The sequence below is a fragment of the Terrapene carolina genome, unplaced genomic scaffold (genome assembly GCF_002925995.2).
Source record: "Terrapene carolina triunguis isolate 2854851 unplaced genomic scaffold, T_m_triunguis-2.0 Scaffold141, whole genome shotgun sequence".
NCBI lineage: Eukaryota > Metazoa > Chordata > Testudines > Emydidae > Terrapene > Terrapene triunguis.
This window is the reverse complement of record NW_020664492.1, coordinates 2,529,554-2,554,999: the sequence shown is the minus strand read 5'-3', so window position 1 is coordinate 2,554,999 and position 25,446 is coordinate 2,529,554. Positions and strand designations below refer to the sequence as shown.

The following is a 25,446-nucleotide window of genomic DNA, read 5'->3' as shown; positions in this document are numbered from 1 at the left end:
GGGCCTGGCTTCCCCCCCGTTGGCCCTGTTTAGCTGGTCCGCCCTTGCTGGGGGGCCCGAAATTTTTTTTTTCACCGGGGCCTGAACCCGCTCTCGGCGGCCCTGCCTGGCACATGGGGGTTGCACTGAAGCACCACTCAGGTTTGGCCCAGCCATTGCTTTGTCATGGCAAGAGCTGCCACTGTGGGGTGAGTGTGGAGCGGGCTCTCTCTCCAACCCCTACTCCCCCCCCCCCCCCCCCCCGTCCATATGGGTGGGAGAAGTGTATGTTTGCCTGATTTTGCATCCTTGGTGTCATGATTTCTGTGGGTGCAGTTGAACCCATGAATCCACGCTAAAGCCACTCCCGTGTTTTTGGTTGTTGCTAATAAAATTGACCAAGATTTTCAAACGTGACTAGAGATTTTGGATGTCCAACATAGATTCCTTAAAGAGGACTGGTCTTCAGAGAGTGGGTGCTTAGTCCTTTCTGAAAATCAGGCCCCTTTAAGGTGTCTGAAATAGGATAGTCAAAAATTAAGGCACCCAAAATTACTATTCACTTTCAAAAACCTCAGCCATTATTTTAGGTTACATTTTTCAAAAGTGCCTATGTGACTTAGGCTCCTAAGTCTTATTGACTTTCTCTTGGTCGTTAGACTCCTAAGTCATGTAGGTACTTTTGAAAATGTTACTCATAATCTATTCACCAAAAGTAGGTATGGTCCTTTTCAAAGCAAATAATGAGCCTATGGCCCATTGAGGGATGGTAGTTGCCTCAATGAGTGCCTTAGGCTCATAGCAGGGAGAGCCCCCCCTCCCCCAATGAGTCTAAGGCCCAGATGAGCCCCTGGAGAGTCTAAGGCCTGGTCTACACTAACCCCCCAAGTCGAACTAAGGAACGCAACTTCAGCTACGTGAATAACGTAGCTGAAGTCGACATACCTTAGTTCGAACTTACCGCGGTTCAGACGCGGTCCACACGCGGCAGGCAGGCTCCTCGTCGACTCCGCGGTACTCCTCTCGCCGAGCTGGAGTACCGCAGTCGACGGCGATCACTTCCTGGTTCGACTTATCGCGTCCAGACCAGACGCGATAAGTCGAACCCAGAACTTCGATTCCCAGCCGCCGAACTAGCGGCTGGGTGTAGACAAGCCCTAAGTTTTGGAATATGGGGGAAGCCTCCAGTGAATTCCTAAATCTTGCTGATGGGGCTGAGGAGCATCCTAAGGGCTAACTGGAAGGTTTTCTGCTCCTGCAGCTCTCATAAGGTCCACCGGAAGGGAGAATCCCACCCTGCATTGAAGCCTCCTACTCCTCCCAGGCCTCCCCGTCCTCTAATCTTCTAGGGTCTGCAAGAAAATGCCCCTTCCTATAGATATAAGAAGGTCCACAGGGAAGGGGGACTGGACGAGAATAAGAGATGTAGAAGGTGATGAGGTCGGGGCCATTCCTGTCTTCCTGTGGCCCTCTTAAAGTCTGCAAGAGGGAAGAAATGAGCCTCCTGAAGTTCACTGTTTCCCTCAACAACCCTGGTGAACATAAAGGGACTCATCACCCTTCCTGTGGGCTTTTTGACTGGGGGGAAAAAACCCTTAATTTACCTGGTGACAGGCCTCCTTAAGATAGGGATTGCATCCTCCAGGGTTTTTTCCCTACACAGTAGCAAAAAAAAAAAAAATGAATTCTGCAATTGTGTTAATTGCTACAGCCCCTGACCCACAGGGTGTACAATCAGAAAAGGAAAAAGACAGATGAAGGATAGGGGAAAGGGAGGAAATAAACAAATGCCATGATCTTGGCCTTTGAAAGGGCAAGAATAGAGGATTTCAGTAGAAAAAAATTCTATGGCTTGTGCTATGCAAGAGATCAGACAAAATGGTGATAATGGTCCCTTCTGGCCTTAACATTTCTGAATATTTATGAATCTATGAAAATTAACATCAGCCACTTTCATTTTATATCTCTTTAATAGATATCTCATGATTCCCGATGCTGTGTATACTATGGAGGTATTTGAGGAACAGAATGAGAATGTGCAGGAATACCGGTCTGTAGTTCCATAGAAAACCCTTTTCTAGGTGAATAGTGGAGAAAAGTTCCTGGATATATGAACTTTTAAAAAATTCTAGAACAATCATTTGTCAAACTAAATGCACTGAGGCATGGCTAAAGCAAATCAGTTTTCCAACCATTTTTTATAATCAGATTAAAAAAATCTTTAGGTTAATAGGTCAGTAATCTGTCTATGCTATAATACTGGTTACTAATTAAATCATTCTGAGACTCAGAAATACAGATAAAGCAAGCATGGATTAAACTGGTTTGGTGGGATTAGTCTCTTTAGGAAATTCCAAATTGAATTTTTACAGATTAAATACTTCAAATGAACATGGAGGCCATCTGTTGTTGATGGTGAAACACCTTTACAATGAGGAGTATTCAGTCCTGTACAATGAACACTATACACTATGTACATCTCTGATGTTGATCTCTCTGTATATGTTAAGAAAAAAAAATTTGATTAGTACATGTTGGTGCAGTACTTACTGTTGATAGATGTTACTAGCTGATGGCTGTGTGTGGGTTTTCTCTGTGTGCTGTCCCACCTCTGTGCAGATAGTTGGCACAGCAGACCTCCATCGAACTGCCCCATAACCACAGACTCAGTTTGTAGCAAAGGCATTTGGTCAGGTTTATTGTCAATGAAGTACGGTCCTAATGCCCTGGCTCAATGGTTACAGGCAGAGGCGGATTTACCATGAAACAAACTGTGCAGTGGCATGGGGCCCCCAATGATAGGGGGCCCCCACAAAATGCAGGACAAATCTCATCTGATGACCTGCCCCAGAGTCCCAGCCAGCAGCGCAGCAGGGCTCAGGCTGGCAGGCTGCCTGCATTCTGTGGCCGGTGGCCCCTTGCTGCTCCTAGAAGTGGCCGCCTGCTGGCACGTCTCTACATGCCCCTGGTAGGGGGGGAGGCGGATCCGCGCGCTGCCCCCGCCCCAGGCAGCGCACGGAGACCTGCTCCCCGCTCCCCACAAGGGCACGCATAGACCTGCCAGCAGCAGTGCAGCAGGACTAGGGTGGCTCCCTGACCATGCTGCCTCCCTCCCTCCGCGCCATGCCGCTCCTGGAAGCAGCCGCCATGTCCCTGCAGTCCCTGGGGGGAGGGGTGTCTCCGTGCGTTGCCCCCACCCCGAGCGCCAACTGCGCAGCTCCCATTGGCCGGGAACTGTGGCCAATGGGAGCTGTGGGGGCAGTGCCTGCGGGCAGCAGCGCACAGAGACCCCCTGGCTCCTCCCCACCTAGGAGCCATTGCCAGAGGGGTGTGCCGGTTGCTTTGGGAGCCGCGCCGCCCCCCCGACCCCTCCTGCACCCTAGCCCCCTGCCTCAGCCCAGAGCCCGCACCCAGCACCCAAACTCCCTCCCAGAGCCTGACCCCTGCACCTTCCTCCTGCACCCAACCCTCTGCCCCAATCAAAGTACCTCACTTTATTTTCATTTACTTCCTATTACTTATAGGATGAGGATGAAGGAAAAAAAGAATGAAAAATGGAGGGGGGGGGAATAAGATAATGTTCTTTTTCTTGGCTGGGTCCCAAGGGGGGGAGCCCTGAAAATGAAGGTGTGCACTGGGCCCCACTAACTCTAAATCTGCCACTGGTTACAGGTATATCACACATGTATGCCTGTTGCAATGGACTAGTTCAGTTAATGGCGGGACTTTCCATTATCCCCTAGGGCAGCCAAAGACACTCCCTCTGAGATATCTTTTTATACACCAATACAAACAAGTTGTATATTGCCCCTCTGACATATCTGAGTGCCACCCATTGCCTTGTATCTGTTGGTTTGATCAAAACATCTCTTTCTATCTTGCTGTCATCCTGACCTTATCTTTAGGTGGGTCAATATGTTCCTGTTGTCTCTGGGGAATGTGCTGGTATCAGGGTGTTCTGGTACCATCCTTCTGGAATGTGTGTGTGTGTGTGTATTCTTGTTCCTAGGACTACTTAGGAATATGTGTTCCTGCAATATCCGCCCTGTCCTTGCCAGATTCTGTGAGCAGGCCTTACCTTTTGCTCACAACTTAACTTAGCTTTATAGCAGCAAAGTTTTGACCACTACTTTAATTCAGGCCTCAGGCCCCATAGAAGGCCCCTAATCCAAGGCCTTATATCTCAGGCTCTCTTTCTACTACACTTACTATAATATAGTAGAGTCCTAAGCTTTTTTTACGTGAGTTCTATGGCAGACAAACCATTTCTCCTTTACTCCCCACATGTTATTGATCTAAGATATTAATTAATATTAGGGCAAGTCTAGGTAATGTAAACTACTGTCTATGCTGATGGTGAGTTGGATCCCTATTACACAAGGTGTAGGAGGCTACTGGACGTATTATGCGTGACTCAGGCATAATGCTTCCAGGATGCCATCAAAGTGGACCCTACTACACTGAAGCTTGCTCATTTTCACCGTGCTGGCTCAGGGGCCTGAGGTGTGGGAGGGGATGAAGGCTCTGGGGGCGGGGGGCTGCAGGCTCTGGGATGGGGCCAGAAATGAGGAGTTCAGGATGCGGGAGGGGGCTCCAGGCTGAGGCAGTGGGTTGGGATGCGGGAGGGAGGGGGAGGCGTTGGCTCCGGCTGGTGATGCGGGCTCTGATGTGGGGCTAGGGATGAGGGATTTGGGGTGCGGGAGTGGGATCAGGGCTGGGGCAGGGGGTTGGGGGGAGTGAGGGCTCCGACTGGGGTGGGGCTGGGGATGAGGGGTTTGGGGTGCAGGAGGGTGCTCCGGGCTGGGATCGAGGGGTTCAGAGGGCAGGAGGGGGATCAGGGCTGGGGCAGAGGCCCGGGAGGGGGTCAGGAGTGTAGGCTCCAAGTGGCACTTACCTCACGCAGCTCCCAGAAGCAGCGACATGTCCACCCTCTGGCTCCTATGCGGAGGCAAGGCCAGGCTGCTCTGCGCGCTGCCCTGTCCACTGGCGTTTCCCCTGCAGCTCCCATTGGCTGCAGTTCCCGGCCAAAGGGATCGGTGGAGTTGGCGCTTGGGGCAGATGCCGTGTGCAGAGCCCCCTGGCTGCCCCTACATGTAGGAGCCAGAGGGGGAACATGCCAGCTACTTCCCAGGAGCCTAGCAGGGAGCCTGCCAGCCCCACTGTGTGGTGCCGCCAACCGGACAGTCAACAGCCCGGTCAGCACTGCTGACCGGAGCTGCCAGGATCCCTTTTTGACTGGGTGTTCTGGTCAAAACCTAGGTCCTCTTCCTGCGCTTTCCTTTCTCGGTCATTGGACTCTGTCCCCTCCTCCGAGCAGGCATGTCTGCAATCCTCCCCCCAAACCAACAGGGCCCCTGTTGTACTAGTGACTCTCCTCTCTTCCTCTGGGTTGCCGAGCAGACTCTGAGTCTGCCCTTGGCTCCCCTTCCCTACCAGGAACAGTGTATCTCTTCCAGAGCTACCAGCACACAGAGTCCCAGGAATCTAGGTAATCACCTTGGGGGTTACACACAGAGGGAGCATAACCATGGCTCTGCCTTCTCCTTTCCCCTTTGGGGAGGCTAGTCCCATGGTTGGCACTAGTCTTTCACACTCCCTGTGCTGAAGGACTTCAAAGGACTTGGATTATACAGGCTGTCTCCTCCTGCAGACCAAGAGGGAAACCCCTCTGCCACAAGCCTGTTGGTCTCTCTAGCTGCCGCCTTCCGATCTCCTGAACATCTGTAGAAAAGGAACCACTTCCCTATAGTCCTCGGGAGGTCTGCAGGGAAGAGAGATTGGGTGAGAACATGAGGTTTGGGAGAAGAAGTCAGGTGCATTACTTCTTTATGCATCCATGAAGGGTTAGTCACCACCTATCCTTTATGCTGTATCCAGCGTGTCTTCTACAATACAATCTCATTCACTTGAACATTCACTCTCTCTGACTTACCTTGTCTCTGAAAGATGGCTTCATGGTGCCTGATCTAACGCCCAATTACGTTGATGGGAGCCATGAGTGCTGAGCATTTTGACAATGAGGCCATTTATTTAAGTGCCTAAATGTGAATGTAGGTACCTTGTTTCAGGCATCTAAGTAGACTAGGTACTTTGTGCCTGTGATTTTGAAAACCCTCTATGTAAATTACCAGAATATATAGCTTTCTACGCCTCTTTTAAGGCTTCTCTGTATAGACTTTAATCCGCTCCCAAATGTTTTGTTTGACCTTTGTGTGTCAGATGACATATAAAAACAGTTGGATTTTACTCTCTTACAATTGTGCTTTTGTAATTTAACACACCCATTACTACGTTGTTGTAACTTATACTGGGAAACCCTCAGTTGGGAGAAAAGTGAGAATTATACAGGGGTTCTAAATAGCATCTGCTACAATTGTCTCTCTTTTAAATGTGATGAGGAAATGAAATGTGCTACTAATTTGAAACAATGGAGGATTAAGACATTTGATTGTTGCTTTTTAACGCTTGGAGGTTAATATACTTCATTAATTGGAAGCAAGTTAATGCATTTCTTCAAGCTAAATGACACTTCATTTTTCAGGGAAACTACTCCAGAAACCGAATACTTTGTATCAGCAAAAAGAACAGGAGTACTTGTGGCACCTTCTCTAAGGCCTGGTCTACACTAACACCCCAATTCGATCTAAGGTACGCAACTTCAGCTACGTGAATAACGTAGCTGAAGTCGACATACCTTAGTTCGAATTTACCGCGGTTCAGACGCGGTCCACACACGGCAGGCAGGCTCCCCCGTCGACTCCGCGGTACTCCTCTCGCTGACGTGGAGTACCGCAGTCGACGGCGAGCACTTCCTGGTTCGAATTATCGCGTCCACACCAGACGCGATAAATCGAACCCGGAAGTTCGATTGCCAGCCGTCGAACTACCGCGGTAGTGTAGACAAGCCCTAAGGTGCCACAAGTACTCCTGTTCTTTTTGCGGATACAGACTAACACGGCTGCTACTCTGAAACCTGTACTTTGTATCAGTTTGTCACAGTCAAAGAGCCATATAGTTTAGTGCAAAAACAAAATCTACAGCAAATACTCCCTATAAAAGCTATAAATGATTAATAAAAATCCTAATTCTCTTAAAGTGCTTCACCTTGTTTATGAAGGGGGTTCAAAAGACAGCAGAATTGTAATGGAGCACTCCAGTTTACACTGTTTTTCCATTCTATACAGCATTAAGCATCTTGACTAACATCCATCATATGTGGTTTATTCTCTGTCATCAGGGCAGAATTATGTGTGCAGTGAAGTGTTTTGTTTTCATAGGGTTGTTTTTAAAGAGTGTATATGCTGCTACATGTTGATGTTAGAGAAGGCAGGTCACAGAAATGTGCCTTGTACTTGGAGCAGAAGGTGCTGAGGTTTGTTATGGTCCTTGGTTCCTTGCACAGCCTTGGACTGGCCCCCAAGAAGGCTTTGTCTACTGTCCAGATAAGCTTTTATCTTTACAGAAGAAAGTTCCATTTACTTCTGGGGGCATTCTGTGCCAAAAAAATAAAAATTCTGCCTACAATATTTTAAAATTCTTCAAAATTCTGCAAATTTTATTTATCAATAAATAAATGAGGAGGGTGAGGCTGCTCCTGACACTGACACAGCACAAGGACTGGGCCTGCCCCACAAACATCCAACAGCCCTGTCCCTCGACACCACGTGCACCAGGTGTGGGCAGACAGGCTCAGCCCAGCAAGATCCAAGTGTAGATGGGCTTAGTGTGGGGGCATCCTGGTGTGGGGTAAGAGGGTTCTGTGGGGGGCAATCTGGGTGCGGATGGCTCAGTAGAGGGTCCGGGTGTGTATGGGATCTGGATGCATAGGGGCTCGTTGTGGGGTTCCAATTGCAGGGGCAATGGGACTCTGCAGGGGGGGTCCATGTGAAGGTGGTTGGGCTCAGCAGGGGGGTCTGGATGTGAGGGTCTGGGGCTCAGTGGGGGGTATAGGTGTGCGGGGTTCATCAGGCTGGTCTGGGTGCTGGGGATCTGGGGCATAGTGGGGTGGGGGTCTGGAAGCAGCTGTTTGGGGTTCAATGGGGTGGCGGTATGGGTGCAGGGGGGCTTATTGGGGTGGTCCAGGTGCAAGGGGGGCTCATCCGTGAGGGTTTGATGGGCCTGCTCAATGGGGAAGCCCCAGCTGCTGCTGCTGCTGCCAATTGGATGCAACATGCTGGGCTCTGCTTCTCCCCCCCTCAATTCCCCTATTCCCTTCTTTTTCCCCCATCCCCCTTCTCCACTGTCCCCTGACACATTCCCTCCCCTTTCCTCTTCCCACTATCCTCCTCCCCACTGCCCCTATCCTCCTCCCCTCACTTCCAAATCCCCTCCAGCGGCATGTGATCCCACGTGCCCCTCCCCACACCTCACCTCTGTTGTTTGGAGGGCAATACCCCCCCAAACTATGCCTACGAACATCCTCAGCTCCACGCCACTCTGCGCAGCTTCCCTTTTCTTCCCCATCATTTTATGCAGGGAAGCAAATAAATCTGCAGAGGGCATGAATTCTGCATGTGTGCAATAGCTCAGAATTTCCCCAGGAGTATTCCATTGTACCAGAGGAGTGGGGTTCTTGACCACCAATCCTCATCCACAAGGTTTTGGTGATATTTTAGATATCCTGGGCACAGGTCATTGAGCATATTGAAGATAAAGACTGAGACCTTGAACTTGACTCCTTCATTCTTAATTACATTCCTATAACAGTGTAAAGGCATCCAAAATGGGCATAATTTACACTGCCAGAGAAGTGTAAAGAGGCCTTTGAGTAAATAAGAATCAAGCTCATTGACTTCAATGGACATTGGCTTTTGTGAGAGCGGAATCTGGGCCAGTGTATTTAGGTTCCACATGTACCCAGTAATTAACCAACCAAAGAAGTAATATATTTAACAGCATCCTATATCTGGATTTAAAATCTGCTCAGTATTGTCATAGTAAACTGCATGCCACCAAGATCGAGGGGCAGCTGACAGAGTACAGATTTAAACCGATTCTCAATAAATTTAATTAAAACTTGATTTGAATTATTCAGATTCAAATATTGTTCTGGAATTACATGCACTCTCCATATAAGCAGGATCTGAAGGAGCTCTCCCCTGACAGCTAGTGATGAGTTGGGGAGGGGAAAAGGCTTCAGGACCAGACTGTATTTACATGAACACACCCACTCTGCCTAGGTATCCAACAGACAGAGCTGTGTTGCCAAAGTGACCAATTTTTGTTGGTGTTGGGTTACAAATCACTATTGAATGCTGGGGTAATGAAATGTTGTTATCCTTATTGTACAAGTAAAGGGTAGCAGAACTGTGCTTAGCCTGTCCTGATTGAGGGGGGTCACTCTCAAATGCACTGAACTTGCTAAGCAGAGTGCTCAGATGCCAGACCCCCGTGAAGGGCAAGAGTGGGTGGGGATAGGTGTTCCTGCTTAGGCTCTACTTAAGAGTCCTAGGCATGCTTTAACCTTCCCTTCTCTGCTGTTCAAAGATAGACCTAATTAAGGCTCTGTTTTTGTTTTGTTAAGTGATCACTAGAGTTGAAATCATCTGTTATGGGACAGCATTTCTGCCCAGCCTGCTTCAGCAGTGAGGTTCTCCCACTGAGAACTGATAATCACTGAGAGTTGGGTGGATCCTCAAGAAATCGACCCAGAGGTCATTGCAGAGAAGCAGAAGGTGATGGTGTGCAGTGGTGATGGTCGGCAGGGCAGTCAGCAGAGCTGCTGATGCCAGGGCCAGGGCCTGGACAGTGGAGCGAGGAAGATGCACCTATGAACTCTGGGTCTTCACTAACCAAGGACAACCACTGTGAGTGGTGTGGTGGAGGGACAAGGGAGGGGCACGTTCAAGGAACTTTTGGTTGTTGGACTCAAGAACCTGAGGCAAAAGACACTGCCCAACATACTCTAGGGTGAGTGTTTTGCTCGTGGTTTTATGTTTATGAATCCTGCTTGTGGCATTTTCCCAAATTCTTGCCTTGTTACTTCTCTCCTTCTAGTAAAAAATTCTTTTTTACACTCAGACTTGTGAGAGGGGAAGTATTGCCCTCAAGTCTGGTACTGAACATAAGCCACCCAGACCAGAGAATCCACCCTAAAGAGTGCCATAAAGAGGTGAAGATTGTTATTAATAGGAGAGACATTACCCAGTTGCTTAGGCCTGGGAGCCAAGAACTGAGCCAACTGAACTAATTCTGCCTCTGATACAGACTCTTCTCTGTATGATCTTGGGGAGGACATGTAACTTATCAGCCTCAATTTCTGGGGTATAAGGTCAATAATAAATATCTGCTTTCCCCGAGGTGCTATGAGGATTAATTTGTTAATATTTGCTGTGAAGCTGAAAAGTGCTAAATATAATTTTATTATTTAGCTTGGAGCTAGGGTACTTAACCTGCTCATCCTGATGTTAGAAAGAGACTATTTGTGTTAATAAGAGCTCATTATAATTCATTCTATTGCTCAGAAGCAGAGTTAAAAAACATAAATTTGCTAACGCAAATGGCTGCATCTGTGTAGATTTTACATGACAATCCAGCACACAGCAGGGTGTCTCCATCTCCTGCCTCGTATACAGCATGACACAAGGGTGATGTGCTTCTTTGGTCTTCATTGCCAGGAGCCAGTTATGCTTCTCTTACAGTAATGCTCTAGGCTCATTTCCAGAATGGCCTTGGCAAATGACTGCAGAGAAAATTACTGATCCCCTGTCCCTCTGAGCTAAAAAGTGTGAGTGTCTGTTGCCAACTGTCAGGGAAGTAAAAGGATGGGGGTTGGGGAACCACCTTTGATGACAGGATGTAGAAAAACCTTTAAAACTCCTGGGGGGGAAAAGAAGTCGGATTCCATTCAGATCCAGATTTAGAGTCTATGAATTGTCTCTGAGAGCACAAAGGTTGCCAGAATAGCCTAAAGCTTAAGGCAAAATGGGATGCTGTGTGTGTGTGGTACCCTCATTCCACAGGCAAGGTGGGGTTGTGTGTGTACTGTGTATAAGCCAAACGTTGTGGCCGGAACGTGGGCACCTGTCATGGATTGTTAGACCTGTATACGACATTCAGTCAGAGACCAAAAAAGGTTCCTTTGTATTGTCAGCACAATATTTGAGTTTATATTATTATTTTGTTGTTCTTATAGTGTCATTTACAGACAAATTAAAGAGGACAATTTATGTCCCAAGACAAACTGGCTTTGATATGGTGTTCTTCCTTTTTCTCTATGCTTAATTGGGCTAACAGGGAAAGACGACAGCTGTGATAGTGGGAATGATAAATGCCTTTGCCTGTCCTGGTTTTGACAGCAATCAGCCTGACAAAGGATTACCAATTGATTTGAGATCAGTGTTAGCGCTGGATGCAGCTCGGTCACCACTCCTGCGTTCTAGTGTGTTATAGAAACAGTTGTCCTTTAAAAAATGTGGAAAATTCTTTTTTATTTGAAGGGGGAGAATCCCTCTTCAGAGATGGGGGGAAGAGACAAAAACGTGGAAGGGAGAGAGGGATCCCTGTCAAACAATGCTTCAGGGCTTATTTGTGTGTGAGTGTGTGTATGCGTGGGGGTTGGTAAAAATGGAAAAGTTGCTCATGGACACCTGCTGTGGAAAAAAGCAGACCATCTTCTAGACAATCTTATATCACCTGCTAATGTTGCCTATTTACATATTTTTGTAGGGTATTCTGGGTAGAATCCATGACTAAGCCTAGCTATGTAGGGTCATCCCATTTAGTACAGGACAGAGGTGACATCCTTATACCTTTTGGATCAGTAGAGCACTTGGACTTCAGAGTTTATTGTTTTTGTTTTTGCTGACTGCAGGGGACTCTAAGCAAAAGGCAGGAATTTATGTTAAGAGAGCCCCTCATTCACTGTGGGAAGCGGCCTTCCCAAGAAGCCACTGGTACCAAGAGCGAGAATGCAAAAACCTGATTTCTGTGTTAGTTTGCCTTCCTCTGGAGCCCAGTCCAGTACCATTGGAGTCAGTGGGAGCTTTGCAGTTGACTTAAAAGGAAGCAGGATCTGGCTTTGGTGGATACAAACATCGCCATCATGGCATCCCGGGCTCCAAATCACCTAGGAAATGATTGTTCCAAGGTCTATCCTGACCCTGGGTATCCCACATGCCAATACATAGGGCCTGGTAAATAGAGTTCTTAATCACTCCTTACTTGGGCAAAGCCTCTATTGAAGCCAATGGAGTTTTGACTGAGGCTAGGTCTACACTACAGCGGTGGGTCGACCTAAGATACGCAACTTCAGCTACGTGAATAGCGTAGCTGAAGTGGCGTATTTTAGGTCGACTTACCTGGCTGTGAGGACGGCGGCAAGTCGACCGCTGCCGCGCCGCCGTTGACTCCGCTACCGCCTCTTGCCGCGGTGGATTTCCAGAGTCGACGGTAGAGCCATCAGGGATCGATTTTATCGCGTCTTCACTAGACGCGGTAAGTCGATCCCCGATAGACGGATTGCTACCCGCCAGATTGGCGGGTAGTGAAGACGTGCCCTCAGTAAGGAGTGGAAGAGGAGTACAGGATCAGGCCCATTGGCCAGCCTTTTAGTGCTAATCGCTTCCTAATCTGAATTGAAATCAATGAGTATTTAAGCAAGACTATCAAAAATCAAAGTCCACTGCTTTCATTTTTCTTACGGGGGACGGAGGGAGGCACAAGGTAGCTGTCCTTTGGCTCACATTCAGTTCTAACTGATTTAGCAATCTGCTGTCAGAGCAGCAGCCCTTGTCATAAGAACATAAGAACGGCCATACTGGGTCAGACCAAAGGTCCATCCAGTCCAGTATCCTGTCTTCTGACAGTGACCAATGCCAGGTGTCCCAGAGGGAGTGAACCTAATAGGTAATGATCTCTCTCCTGCCATCCATCTCCACCCTGTGACAAACAGAGGCTAGGGACACCATTCCTTATCCATCCTGGCTAATAGGCATTAATGGACTTAACCTCCATGAATTTATGTAGTTCTCTTTTAAACGCTGTTATAGTCCTAGCCTTCAAGGAGTTCCACAGGTTGACTGCGCGCTGTGTGAAGAAGAACGTCCTTTTATTTGTTTTAAACCTCCTGCCCATTAATTTCATTTTGTGGTATTTTGTGTATACCACTTACTGCACAGCGCTCTTTACCAAGTGCATAGCGTCAGAGATCAATATTAAACAGAGATCAATGATAATGGCTGGGTGCGCAATGAGTCATGCTCTTCACTACAAGATACCAGGTCTCCTATGATTATATCAAGCTAATGAGTTCACTGGTGTGTATCTAGGAATCATTTTAGAATGAATAAATCATGTGAGCGTTTCTAAAGAAATCAGACAGCTTTAAATGACTGATAAAAACAAAAGGCAGGCTGTATGAAGCCACACTGGTGGCTTAACTCAAAACCACAGACCCAATCCTGCAAACCCTTGCTCATGTGAGCAGACACTGTCCCACTGAAATCAAAGCTAAAATAAATGCTGTCAAATGTAGATAGAGAGAACAATGTGAATTTGTATATAAGAGATGGTTGGAAAAGGTTTGATTTCTGTGGGAAATTTTGATTTTTTTTTGTAAAAAAAAGAAAAAGAAAAATTTGAAAATGAAAAATGTTGGTCAAAAACTGGCAAACACCAAAACACTTTGGTATTAATTCTATTGAAATCAATCGTCCCTAAGGTTTATTTGCAGGATTGGGGTCGAATTTTTTACAGCATCTCACACTCAACTCTGATAGGGGTTGCTGAGTGGTACTTTAAACATGAAATCCTACTAGCATTAGTAATAATACGTGTGTGAGTAAGAACTACTGACGTTAGTCAGGGTTGCAGTTTCGGGACATAACTGAGAAAAACCCAGATGGTGAGTCATATCATTAGTATTGGTAATTCATCGTAATTGGCACAGTCTTTTTCCCCTGTTTCCCCAGACATATATTTCTAATCAATGCTTCTAATTTATATTTGCAGCTTGAGTGTCCTCCCTGTGATAGGGATTTACTGCCCCTCTAATGAACCTGGAAGCTGCACTGGGCCATATTTACAAAGCAGCTTAAAAAGAATCTGCATGTTGCCTTAGCCTCTACTGAGTCAGATGGCTTCCGTATGTACAACCATTACCACAATGCTGGGGAAGCTGTCTGGGTTCAGTATATATCCACAAGCTATTTCCTTTACAGTGGGAAAGGCATATAAAAATGGGTATGGGGGGAGGAGATAGGTGAAAGTGGGATGAAAGTCCCCAAATCCTGGCTAACCAGGTATTCATTAGCAGCCATCATGAAAGGAGGATTTATCTATGCCTAGCAGTTGCTTCTAGCAATATTCTTGACAAAGGAATTGGGAAGCACTGCTTGTAAAAATAAAAAAGCATGGTCTGATCGGTCTGGGTGTTCTATTTAAAAAGATTGGATTTTTAATTAGGGCTCTGATTCTGATCTCACTTGCACCAGTGTTAATAGGAATAATTCCACTGAAGTTAATGGAGATGCACTATGTAAAACTGATGTGAGAGGAAACTCAGCCCCTAGCTAGCTGTAAAACAAATGTGAATATTTAACTTGTACTAGTAAAAATGCCCTACCTCCTCAAAAAGCATTCTGATCTGTTTGATAAAGACATTCGGTCCTTATATTCCCCAGGGTCCCAGCATCCTATTTACCTTATTAGTTGGGATTTCTAATCAAAAGCTGTGGGTAAGACCCATCCTTCTGGCGATATTATTGTTCTGCTGTCTGCAGGGATTTCATATCCTGGGTTTTCTTTTCATTAATTTTTGAAATGGAAAGTCTGTCTAGCACAGTTAGAGGCAAAGGGGCTTCTTTACCTCTTGGGATCTGTGAACATACAAAGAACCAGATTAATTATTGGATATTCATTTAAAAAATGGTATTTACAGTTCTTTTTGGCAATTTCTCTTTTCCATCCAGTAGATGGAAGAAATTAAATCCCAAACATTTCCAGTAATCACTGTGGAAGTAAATCTGGGATTGAACTTCAGTAGTTCTTAGGGGGGCTAACCACAACATAAACAGTGCTATAGCAGGATTAATCTAGAAGGTTTTTAAATGCAGTGGACCAGTGTATCAGCATATTATTAATTAGAAGTAAATATCTCCCTTTGGTAACTACACGAACTGCACATCTTTTTAATTTGTATTTAGCTTTCAGACAAGTAATGATCCAAATTACTGTTGGAAGAAAAAAATATCCAGAATTACCCTTGTTTTCTGTCCACACAAATAAATATTTAATGGGACATACTCTGTGTATACTTTAAAGACGTTTAAGATATGTTTTTTTTATGGGGTGAGTGGTAGTAAGGAGGTGGCATCAGATTCTCATTAGAGCTGGATTTTTGTTTTTAATTTCCAGTCCCAGCTCAATGACAGTCTGCCAGGAGGGGTGCTTGGGAGTCAGGACTCCCCACGCTCCTGTCCGCATCAGCCCATCAGGTGGACTACTGAGGAACTGATGAGGCAGGCAGGCAGTGGGTGAGCTGGCAGGAAACCACACCTAGTTCCCACCAGAAGTTTCCATGGAATCATTATGTTCCAGAGGAATGTTTTGATTTTGTCAAATCAGCATTTTCCAAAGGAAAACCGTTCCACTGGAAAATTTTCAAGCAGCTGTAGTGCTGCTATGGATATATCAAGTTGTCAGGCTTTCTATTCAGGCAACAGATATTGGCCATTGCTGAAGGCAAGATCACGGACTTGGTGGGTGAGTGGTCTTATCTGGTATGACAAACACTAGTAGTTCTTTAGTTGCACAAGCTTTAGTCACCATTGGTGATCCTTTGTATCTCCATGTTTATAATTTTTCGTTGGTTTTACATTTGGAAGAAAATTATGTAGAGACTAGAAAGGGAGTTAGAGACTGACTAGGGAATCGGGCCTCGTTCTGTAGTGCCCCTTTGGGTAGGAAGCAGAGGCACTGGAACCAGGGCCGGCTCCAGGCACCAGGCACCCAAGCTGGTGCTCTGGCCGCCGGGGGGGGGGAGAGCCGAGCCCCAGCCGGGGCTCACTGCCCTGCCCCCGGCGCTCTGGCCGCCAGGGGGAGAGCCGAGCCCCCGACGGGGCTCGCTGCCCTCCCCCCGGGGCTCCGGCCGCCCCCCCCCCCGGGGGGGGGGGGGCGGCCGGAGGCTTTTTCGCCTGGGGCGGCGAAAAAGCCAGAGCCGGCCCTGACTGGAACATAGGAATTGCCGTGGTGCAAGAAACTCATGGTCTGTTTATGCCCTGATCCTGCAGCTCTTATTCATGTGAGAGTAACCCCCCCGGGAGTTTCCAGCTCCTGGAGCTCCAGACAGCCTCTAGGGGGCCTTATTAAAAGGACTACAAGTCAGAGGCCACCAGAATCCTTTGACCTCATTTCCCAGCATGCCTGGCGCTAGGAGTGGGAACAGAAAGGACTAGAAATCCCTACTGGGGCCAATCAGGAGGCTTCTGCATAGCCAGGGTTGCAGGGCTCCCAGCAAGGGGACAACCTGACTCTACACAGAGAGTTTAGTTTCAGGTTTCAATTTGGAAGCTGAGAGAGAACCTGCTCAGCTCATGGAGTCTGCCGAACCCCACCCCCTGCCCAGGGAGTTCTTGCACCACTGTGAGATCTAGCTGCATGGATCAGGCAGCTCCAGTACTGCAATGACCCACATAGAGCAGAGAGAAATTTGACCTGGCTCTGGATAAAGAGACCCAGCTGAGACCCCAGAAGGATTCCAGACTAGAACCAGTGAGCCCAGTTGAAGTTGGGAAAGGACCTTTCCCCGCCCGGGGATGAAGATAAAGTAATGTGGCTTTTGTTGAAGACAGCCAACACCACAGTGCTGCAACACTCCGTCTCAGGACACACTATCTTGGCCATGCCATTTGCCTTGGGGAGGTGTCAGGGAGGAGGGGTTTGTGAGTGTTAGGAGATGGGGAATTGGCTTATTTATAAGTGTTTATTAATTATTAGTTAACTTGAACCCCTTCCTTCCCCAGATCCTATTTTCTTGTTTTCAGTTAAGTCACCTTCTCTGTTACACTATTATTTTTGGTGTAATTCCTTTGCTGGCATTTGTTTTATTTACCTTATTGTCCCCTGTGTAATGTTTTATTTACTTTATTGTCCCCTGTTTACTCTCTTAGATAGCTAGTAGAATTGTCATTGATGTCCCAAGGGAAAGCACCCCTGGGTATATAACACGGTGAGGCATCAGTTTGAGTGGAGGCACCAGGTGCCAAAAAAGAACCCATGACCTGACCCATATGAGGATAGGAGAGAAGCCTCTCCAAATATTGGTGATAGCAAGCACCTGGGAGAGAAAAAGGAGGAGGCTTAAGCCATACCTCAGACGAGGGGCTTCATGAGTAAACCCAATGGTTTCAAAGAGACTATTTATATGAGCAAGGGCTTGCAGGGTTTGGGTTTCAGTGATGCTACAAGGCTTACTCAGTAAAGTTTTTAGAATGGGTTTTTGGTCTAATATACTGCATTCAGTGCTATGTCATTTCAGATAACTGAACCATTGGTAATCTAACATTTTGGTCAGCACCAGTGTACCAGTGGTTTAGTGTCACCAGTCTTGCAGTGCTGGTTTGGATGCAATTTTGTGTCTCATCACATTTGTACTGTACAATGCTGCTGCAGTTGCTCTGCCCCCTTATTATCATTTCCACACTTTCTGATATATGTCTCTGAAGCAGTGGTTCCTGGGAGATTTATAAAATTCTTCTAGGTGCACTGGGGAATTCTCTGAGAAGAGGCCAACCTCCCATAAGTTGCTGGGAGCTGGCATAATTTCCAAGTTCTTTTCTAAAAAAGGAGTCCAAGATGAATGCTCAGCTCTTGCATAGGCTTGTGCTGGACAGAGCAGAGAACCAAATACTGAGATGAGTATTTAATGGAATTATTGCTGCAATGATGGCACATATCTCGCCACTGGAGGAGCTAGCTCAGTGCTTTAATATGATGTTCAGCAGGTGGAGTGCTGCTTTTGGTTTCTAACCATCCAAAGACTGGTTGGAACGAATCATTCTTGAGACCTGGGATGAGAAGCAGTGGGTCCATAAGTTCAGAAGGAGGAGAGAGACTTTTCTTTACCTGGTGAGCTAGCTGCATGCCAAACAGAGCCTCATGAAGAGAGCACCACTCACCAAGGAGGAGATTGCTCTGTAGCTGGCTACCCTGGATTAATTGATATCTTCACTTGTGGGTTTACATGCAATAGATCTGAGTTCTAGTCCCAGATCAGTCACTCACGTGACCTTGGGCAAGTCATTTCACCTCTTTTTATGCCCCCTCCCACTTTGTCTGTCTTGTTCATTTAGATTATAAGCTTTCTGGGGAAGGAACTGCTCATTACTATATGTTTGTACAGTATCTACCACAGTAGAGCACAGATCAAATAAATAATAATAATTTGTTGTCTCTCAGCAGACTGGAAGGACATGTTTTTATTATTCCCTAACTTCCATAGCCTGAGTTATTTATACATTACATTGCTATAAAAGTATGCCAGTGACAGATTTTCATGTATTAAATAAAAGCTAGAATGAAATGGTGATTGGAGGTAGATGAAAACATGTTGCTAATGATGGTGCAATGAATAGAGTGACAGTGTAATGTACATCAGTGGCTGTAATGCCCAATATGTCATTTCTTATTTGATATATTTTTGGCTGCCTTTAAAAACATTTTCCCCTGCTTGTCCACCATTTTGAGTCTGGTCACGTGGCATGGTTCAACCAACTGCTGCACAGACTGAGCTGGGCAGCTGATTTTGGAGCTTAGGTTGCAGAGGGGGATGCCAAATCTGTGGAATTATGGGGGCGGTGGAACAAACCAGGTGGTCCAGGGAGGGTATCAACAGCTTCTGCAGATGTAGAGAAGAGGGGAACTGGTGGAGCCCAACGGGAGAGGGCCGCTTCCATCTTTCTGTGAGGCTGCATGTGCACTAGTGGTGGCATATATTAGAACCCAGGAAACTCTTCCCTCATCCCCCTCACCTGCAAAATCAGCCCCATTGGTACATATTCCAGTCATAGAGTCATGAAGTTTAGCACTGCATACATGGTACAGAGGGCCCTTCATCCCCTGATTTCTCTTCCTGACTTGGCCACGGTCTCAGCTGACATGTCAGTGACTCCCTGAGCATATCTTGAGATCCTGGCAAAATCCTGGGCATCTCCTGGTCTGGCCTTTTCCTTCTGATCCAGCCAATGCTCTCCTCTTGCCTCTCAAATCCCCTAGTGTTTTGAAGTCTCTTATCTGTCCAGTAGCACGTCTGACTGCATGTAGGGGGAGTACACAGGATTTGATCCAGCTTTTCAAATAATGAACATGTTTTCCTTTGTGAACCTGTTATTATTGCCCTGGACTTCATTGTATTGGATCTTAAATCCCTGATTATTTCATGCTTATGCTTTATAACTTTTAAAAAGTCTGCAGACCATACCACTCAACCTACCAGGATCCAAATGCAGGGCACAATGCTTGCCAAAGTCCTCAAATGTCCAGGCACAGGAAAAATCATAATGTAGGAAAATGTTCATATGATGTGGGATTCACTTCTCTGACATATACAACATGTTCTGCAACCTCAGATTCACTGTTTCGTTCTGGAAATACAGGGTCTGCTTCTGGCATCAGTTATTGCTGGGTTTTTTTGCGGGGAGGGGCACTCCACTGAACTCAGTGGATTTGTCCCAGATTTACGCTGATGTAAATGAGAACAGAATCAGGACTGTAAATAATTTACCACAGAAAAAGCAAGACAACACCCAGCTTGAGCAGAAAGGGGGTACATTTTGGTTTGAAACTACGCACATTCTTGGTAATGAGGGAAAGTTGAGAGGTATGCTGCTGACTTTGTGGATTCACTACAGCTATTTATAAACAATGTATGAAATGAAAAATTCCTGCTCACCCAGTAGGATTTACAGACACTTCTGTCATATTGTGCTGTATTCTCTGCTCTAATATAGAGCTCAGGCCAGACATAGAAAGAAAAGCTCACAGAACCTAGAAGTCTCTGCCAAAAGAATGGAATAGATGACTTACTAGCAGTCATTTCCATCACTAATTTCTATAGGCTAAATCCTGAGCTTCTTATTCAATATTAATTGAATAAATCCTAAGTAATGCAAATTCCCAGTGGAGCCAGTGAAAGTTTGCCTAGAGTAATGACTGGGTAAATACTGAGGGCCAAATTCTGTTTGTCTTATTATTATTTTATTATAATAAGCTTGACTATACTTGATCTGCTGCTGTTAATGGCTCTTAAAAATTCTCCTTTGGCTAACCCAGTTGGGGCCTATGTATTTGGAGGCCTTGGATCTGAGTTTTATCCTTGCAGTTGAACTGAGTGGCCATTCTTTGCAGCACTTTGATAGCTATCAAATTCCAAGGTGATTAGGGATTTCTTACAATAATTTTTAAACCTAACTCCTGATTTGTTTTCTCTGTAAAAGATGTCTATCAGAGCTTTTTCTCTCTCATGCCAGGAGAGAGCTATATGGGTCTCACAGTCAGGGACAAACTTTCATTTTAAGCCTATGAGTGAGGAAGTCATAAAGAGACCCCTAAGGTGGGTTTTAAGTGGGAATAATACTAATACTTAGTTCTTACGTAGGCTTTGTGTAGGCTTCTTAGGATGTAAAAATATGGAGCAACTGAAAAGTCCACTGGGGTCAAAAAGCCTCTGCCCTCTTTCAGTTTATCCCAATTCCATTCTCCTGCTCTTTCACCATATCTTCTTATTTGCCCACTTTCAGAAACATATCTGGATATTCTTGGAACTCAATTTGCATTCCTCATATAAGTGAGTCCATATCTTTTCTACAGTTTGCAAATACAGGGCCATATTACCTGTTCCCAGAGAAATCATCTATGAGATGGGGACTAAAGGGGCAGGAAACTCCAAGAGATTCTTGTGGTAGTGTCCTGAGGGGCCCCTCAGTGGGAGGAAAATAGGAGTGATAGAGTTGGCAAAGGGTCTTGGCCCTCAACACCACATATTTTAGAGATCCTGGAACCCTACTGCATCAGCAGAGGCAGGAACCATTTGCCTAGCTGGCCACCCTTTCATAATGCTCTGCTGGACCCCTCGCCAATGGCAGCACATAGTACAGATACATGAATAATAAAAAAAAGAGGGGACAATAACTTACCTGCTTCATGGGGCTGTGAAGCAATAAAACCTGCTACCATTTACTTCTGTGCAACCCTTGTTCAGTTGAGTTCTTACTTCTTATTAGTAGAGTTGGGGAAATGCTACAAAATACTGAGTTGAATTTGTGAACATTTGTTCAAATTCATCCATCCCATCCAACCATATTTGTGAGCTGTTTTGTTCACTTTTTTTAAACGTGAATTTTTGTTTGTTTGCTCAAACTTTCAAGAAATGACAGTTCCATGTGTGAATATTTGTAGTTGTATGTAAACATCTGATATTTTCCTCTCCTCCTTGTTTATAAAGTTTCAGTCATCCACTTAGAGAGCAGAAACAATACCAGGTGACTTAAGTGACCAGTCACATACCATGATTAATGAATAGTTGAAGATGCAGTCAAAGGGAACAGTTGGTGAGCCACCCATATCTATCTCTCTAGTTTCTTATATGCCCTCTGACTCCATAGCTTGTACCAGGAATGTTTATAAAGTATACACAGTAAGATGTATTTCACTCTCTTTTCCTTCCAGTCACAGTCATGGACTTTGTTTATTTTGTTTTAACCTTTTTCTGTTAATAAAGGAGGAGAGAAAATGTATATGTTGAAATATGTTAATGTAACCTGTTTATTGAACTATTAGGAATAATAAATGCAAATTGGAACTTGTTCATGGATAATTCATGAACAGAAAAAAAAGAGTTAAATTCGTTGGGTAAATATTCAGAAGAAAGAACTTAATAGCTGAATGGAAAGAATGAAAGATGCTGTAACAGAGTCAAATCTTGGTCCTAGTGAAGTCAGTGATAAAATTCTTATTGACTTCACTGGGACCAGAATTTAGCCCTAAGTATGATCATGTTCTTCTTCTTTAATAATTCTGTATGAAATATAAATTTAAGGCAGTTTAAAACAGTTTAGGTTTGTTTAGGTTTGCTCATTTAAGAAGTTCAGAATAAAGTCTTCTAAATACCAGGGACCAGATGGTGTAAATTATTTGAGCTCAATTTAAATCAACAGAGATGTGAGGGTTTACACCAGGATCTGGCCCTAGGAGAATAGGTTTGAACTCCCATTCTAATTTCATCGCAGTGGTCTCTAGGGGTAAGCATATTGCTTGCCTCTTTTACATTCATACTGTTAAACAAAGCCATCATGTGCTAAAGTCAGCCTGAATTATTAAGACCTGGGTCCAAATTTTCAACAAGCCCTGCTTTGCTGTACAGATGGTTACATCAGTTGGTTGCCCCCATGCCACCTTAAATGTGGTGCTGTACGTTCTTGTGTTGCATTTTATTTGCTTACATAACATCTTTGCTCCAAGGTGCTCAGCAAAGATGACAGAGACAATGCAAAACATAGCAATAATTGACCGCAAAAATAAACAAGTCAACAGTGGATGGATGGGCCTCTCTGTCTAGGCATTTAATACCATGCTTGTCATAATCATGGTATCTGAGCCTTCACTGTGGCATCTGTGTGTCTGTGAGAACAAAATATTGTGTGGAAGAGAGGAAATAGGAGCATTACAAAGTGGAAGAGAGAGAGATTTTGAAATGGGCTTTAGAATGACAAAGAAAGTCAGAAAACTGGGGAGCGTTTCTACTGTGCAGTATGTGCAGTGGTATAAAATGATGCTGTGTGTGTATAGTGGGATGAAATGTGCTATGTGCATTATTAGTATTGATTATTATTATCAGTCTTGGGGCAGTGCAGTGCTGCACTGTAAGAGCTGAGCCTGAATTTCAGCATTCAAAATGCCATTGCGGAATGTGTAAATAGCACAAACTGTTTTCATCCAAAATAAACCTTGCACTGCACACATGATAGTGAACAGCAGCAGCACGAAATGGGTTAAGTTATATAAGCCCTTTTAGGGAGGGGTGAGGAGCAAACTCTATTGGTGTTGCTGTTGCAGCTCAGGTTGATTTAGAATGGATGACAGTGGCCTGGCGCAGGCCCATGACTGAGGAAAGCTGCTTATCCCTCTCTGGGTTGCCATGGAGATGAGCAGGAGGCAGCAGTGGCAGAGAGGCTGTCAGTGAGGGAAATCAGTATCAGGCATCTGTGGGGGTCTGCAGGAGGGGAAGGAGGCAGGATCAGGGACACGGCAGGCAGCAGACATGGACTTGCATTGCGATTGTGCTGAGACTCCGGCAGTCGAGCCACCATCCGGGAAGATTAATAAAACTGCTTTCAAATTATTTAAGAGGAGGAAATCTGGGGGCACCATGCCCAGCATATTTGGTGTGAAAAACAAAGGCGGGGATGGGAAAGGCTCGAGTAAAGCTGGGATGGTGAGGAGCAAGACTCACGATGGATTAGCTGATGTTGTGCTGGAAAGCAGCAAGAAGGAAGAATCGAGCGGCGGAGGTGGCGGTGGTGTTGATCAGCTGAACAGGGATATAAACACCAGGGCTGTAGCCGGCCTCAATGTTTCATCAAACAGCTCCGTGGCTAAGTCACACAGTTTCTTCTCTCTGTTGAAGAAGAATGGGAAATCAGAAAATGGCAAGGGAGAGAATGCAGATCAGAGGGCGGGCAGCAGACAAAAGAAAGGATTGAAAGGGATCTTCAGCAGTATGCGATGGCATAAAAAGGATAAAAATGGCAAGGAGGAAAGGGGGGAAACATCAGAAATTCAATCCAGCCTTATTATGTCAGGTTCTCTGACTGCCAGCTTGGAATGCATCAAAGAAGAGGCACCAAAACCTTTGTCTGAGCCTCAATATGCCACAGAAGAAATTAACATTGAATTGTCTAGTGATAAACACAGTGGAGATGTGCACGCCACGGCAGAGGAGCCTGAAGTTAGAGATGCTGGGGAAATGCAGAACAACAAAAGCATACAAGGAGAGGATCCTGCTGCCGCTGGAAACCAACATGAGGCGAACCACCCTGAGCTGCCAGATCCGTGTGTGGAAGAGGTTGGGACTGCGAAGGATACGGCTATAACAGGTGACATTCCAATAAAGACTATTCCCCTTGTTGAACCTGAATGTCTTAGTGGTCAAGAGATGGCAGCAGCCCCTGACCTTTCCTCTATTGATCCACCCTCAGAGCAATCGATAGATCGTATTTGTTTGATGTTTGCTGACGTGACTTCACTGAAAAGCTTTGACTCTCTTACAGGCTGTGGAGATATTATTGCAGACCAGGAGGATGAAGTGGGCAGCAGCAGTGGCGGCTGTGAGAAGAGCACCCCAGGGGCCAGCAAGCCAGGCACTTCTAAAAAGAACCCAAACATGGTGGCCTACCAGGGAGGAGGAGAGGAGATGGCAAGCCCAGACCAAGTGGATGACACCTACCTTCAGGAGTTCTGGGATATGTTATCACAAACAGAGGAGCAAGTCCAAGAGACCCAGGGAGGAGAAGGAGGAGGGACAAAACCACCTGAGATCAAAAAAGAGACCAAGTGTGTTGAGGGGGCACAGGATGGTTCAATGGTGAAACGCATTGGTCTCAACCAGATTCCGATTCATCTCAACCACAAAGAGGATCAGAAGAACAGGGAATATGAGCAGCCAGAGGGCATCCCAAACAGTGATGAGGGCTACTGGGATTCCACTACTCCTGGTCCTGAGGAAGATAGCAGCAATAGTGTCCAGAAAGAGAGCATCCCCAGGGACAGCTACAGTGGTGATGCCCTCTATGATCTTTATGCTGATACAGATGAAAACATCACAGGGGTGCCTTCTGATGAAGAAGTCACCTGTGTATCACGCTCCAAACCTGTGTCTCCAGTAACAACCACATGCTCACTTAAAACACCTGCAGGTTCAGTCAAGGACTCCAAGATACCTATCAGCATTAAACATCTTACATCGCTTCCCACCAGCCACGGAACAGATGCCAGTAACAGCCATCACATTGCACACCATCACCCAACCAAAAGTGAGATTCCCAGAACCAAAATCCCTGTTTCTAAAGTACTTGTACGCCGGGTCAGTAATAGGGGTTTAGGGGGAACAATGGTTAAAGCCACCACATTCCAGGACAATGCCAAAAAGTAGTTGAACAAGATCTGGAGACAAAGATGGACAGTGAGTTAGAGGTGGGAAAGTCTTTATAGGAAAACACTAATAAAAATGTTTGCAGCACCTAAAGAAAGGCACCTAAAAGGGCCCCATAAGTGTATTCTGGGGGCCAGCACTTCTGAATCTCTTCTTGATATACAGTATATAAAAATACAAAAATAGTCAAATTCTTTTCAAGCACTTTTAAAAATTTGTATCTTTTTTCTGAAGCACTAAACACTTAGGAGGTCACTTTTACATGCCTTTGTGGAAGCTGGACTTTGATTATGAACGTAAAATGAGCATCTCCCCTAATGCAA

At 45.7% G+C, this 25,446-nt stretch overlaps 1 protein-coding gene across 2 annotated transcripts; it reads left to right on the top strand.

Moving 5' to 3' along the window:
- The first annotated feature begins 23,177 nt into the window (after positions 1-23,177).
- LOC113406798 (APC membrane recruitment protein 2-like) lies at positions 23,178-25,123 on the top strand. Of its 2 annotated transcripts, XM_026653535.1 has the most exons (2): positions 23,178-23,873; positions 24,243-25,123. In XM_026653535.1, exons 1-2 carry the CDS (start codon positions 23,234-23,236, stop codon positions 25,121-25,123), a joined length of 1,521 nt encoding a protein of 506 aa, XP_026509320.1. In that variant the 5' UTR covers positions 23,178-23,233. The 2 variants fall into 2 exon arrangements, with proteins under 2 accessions (XP_026509320.1, XP_026509319.1); XM_026653534.1 differs by having other exon boundaries at positions 23,178-25,123.
- Positions 25,124-25,446: the final 323 nt, after the last annotated feature.

What these genes read in the sequence shown, in the direction of transcription:
- LOC113406798 (XM_026653534.1), top strand. Translation starts at nt 23,234, where the DNA reads ATGGACTTGCATTGCGATTGTGCTGAGACTCCGGCAGTCGAGCCACCA.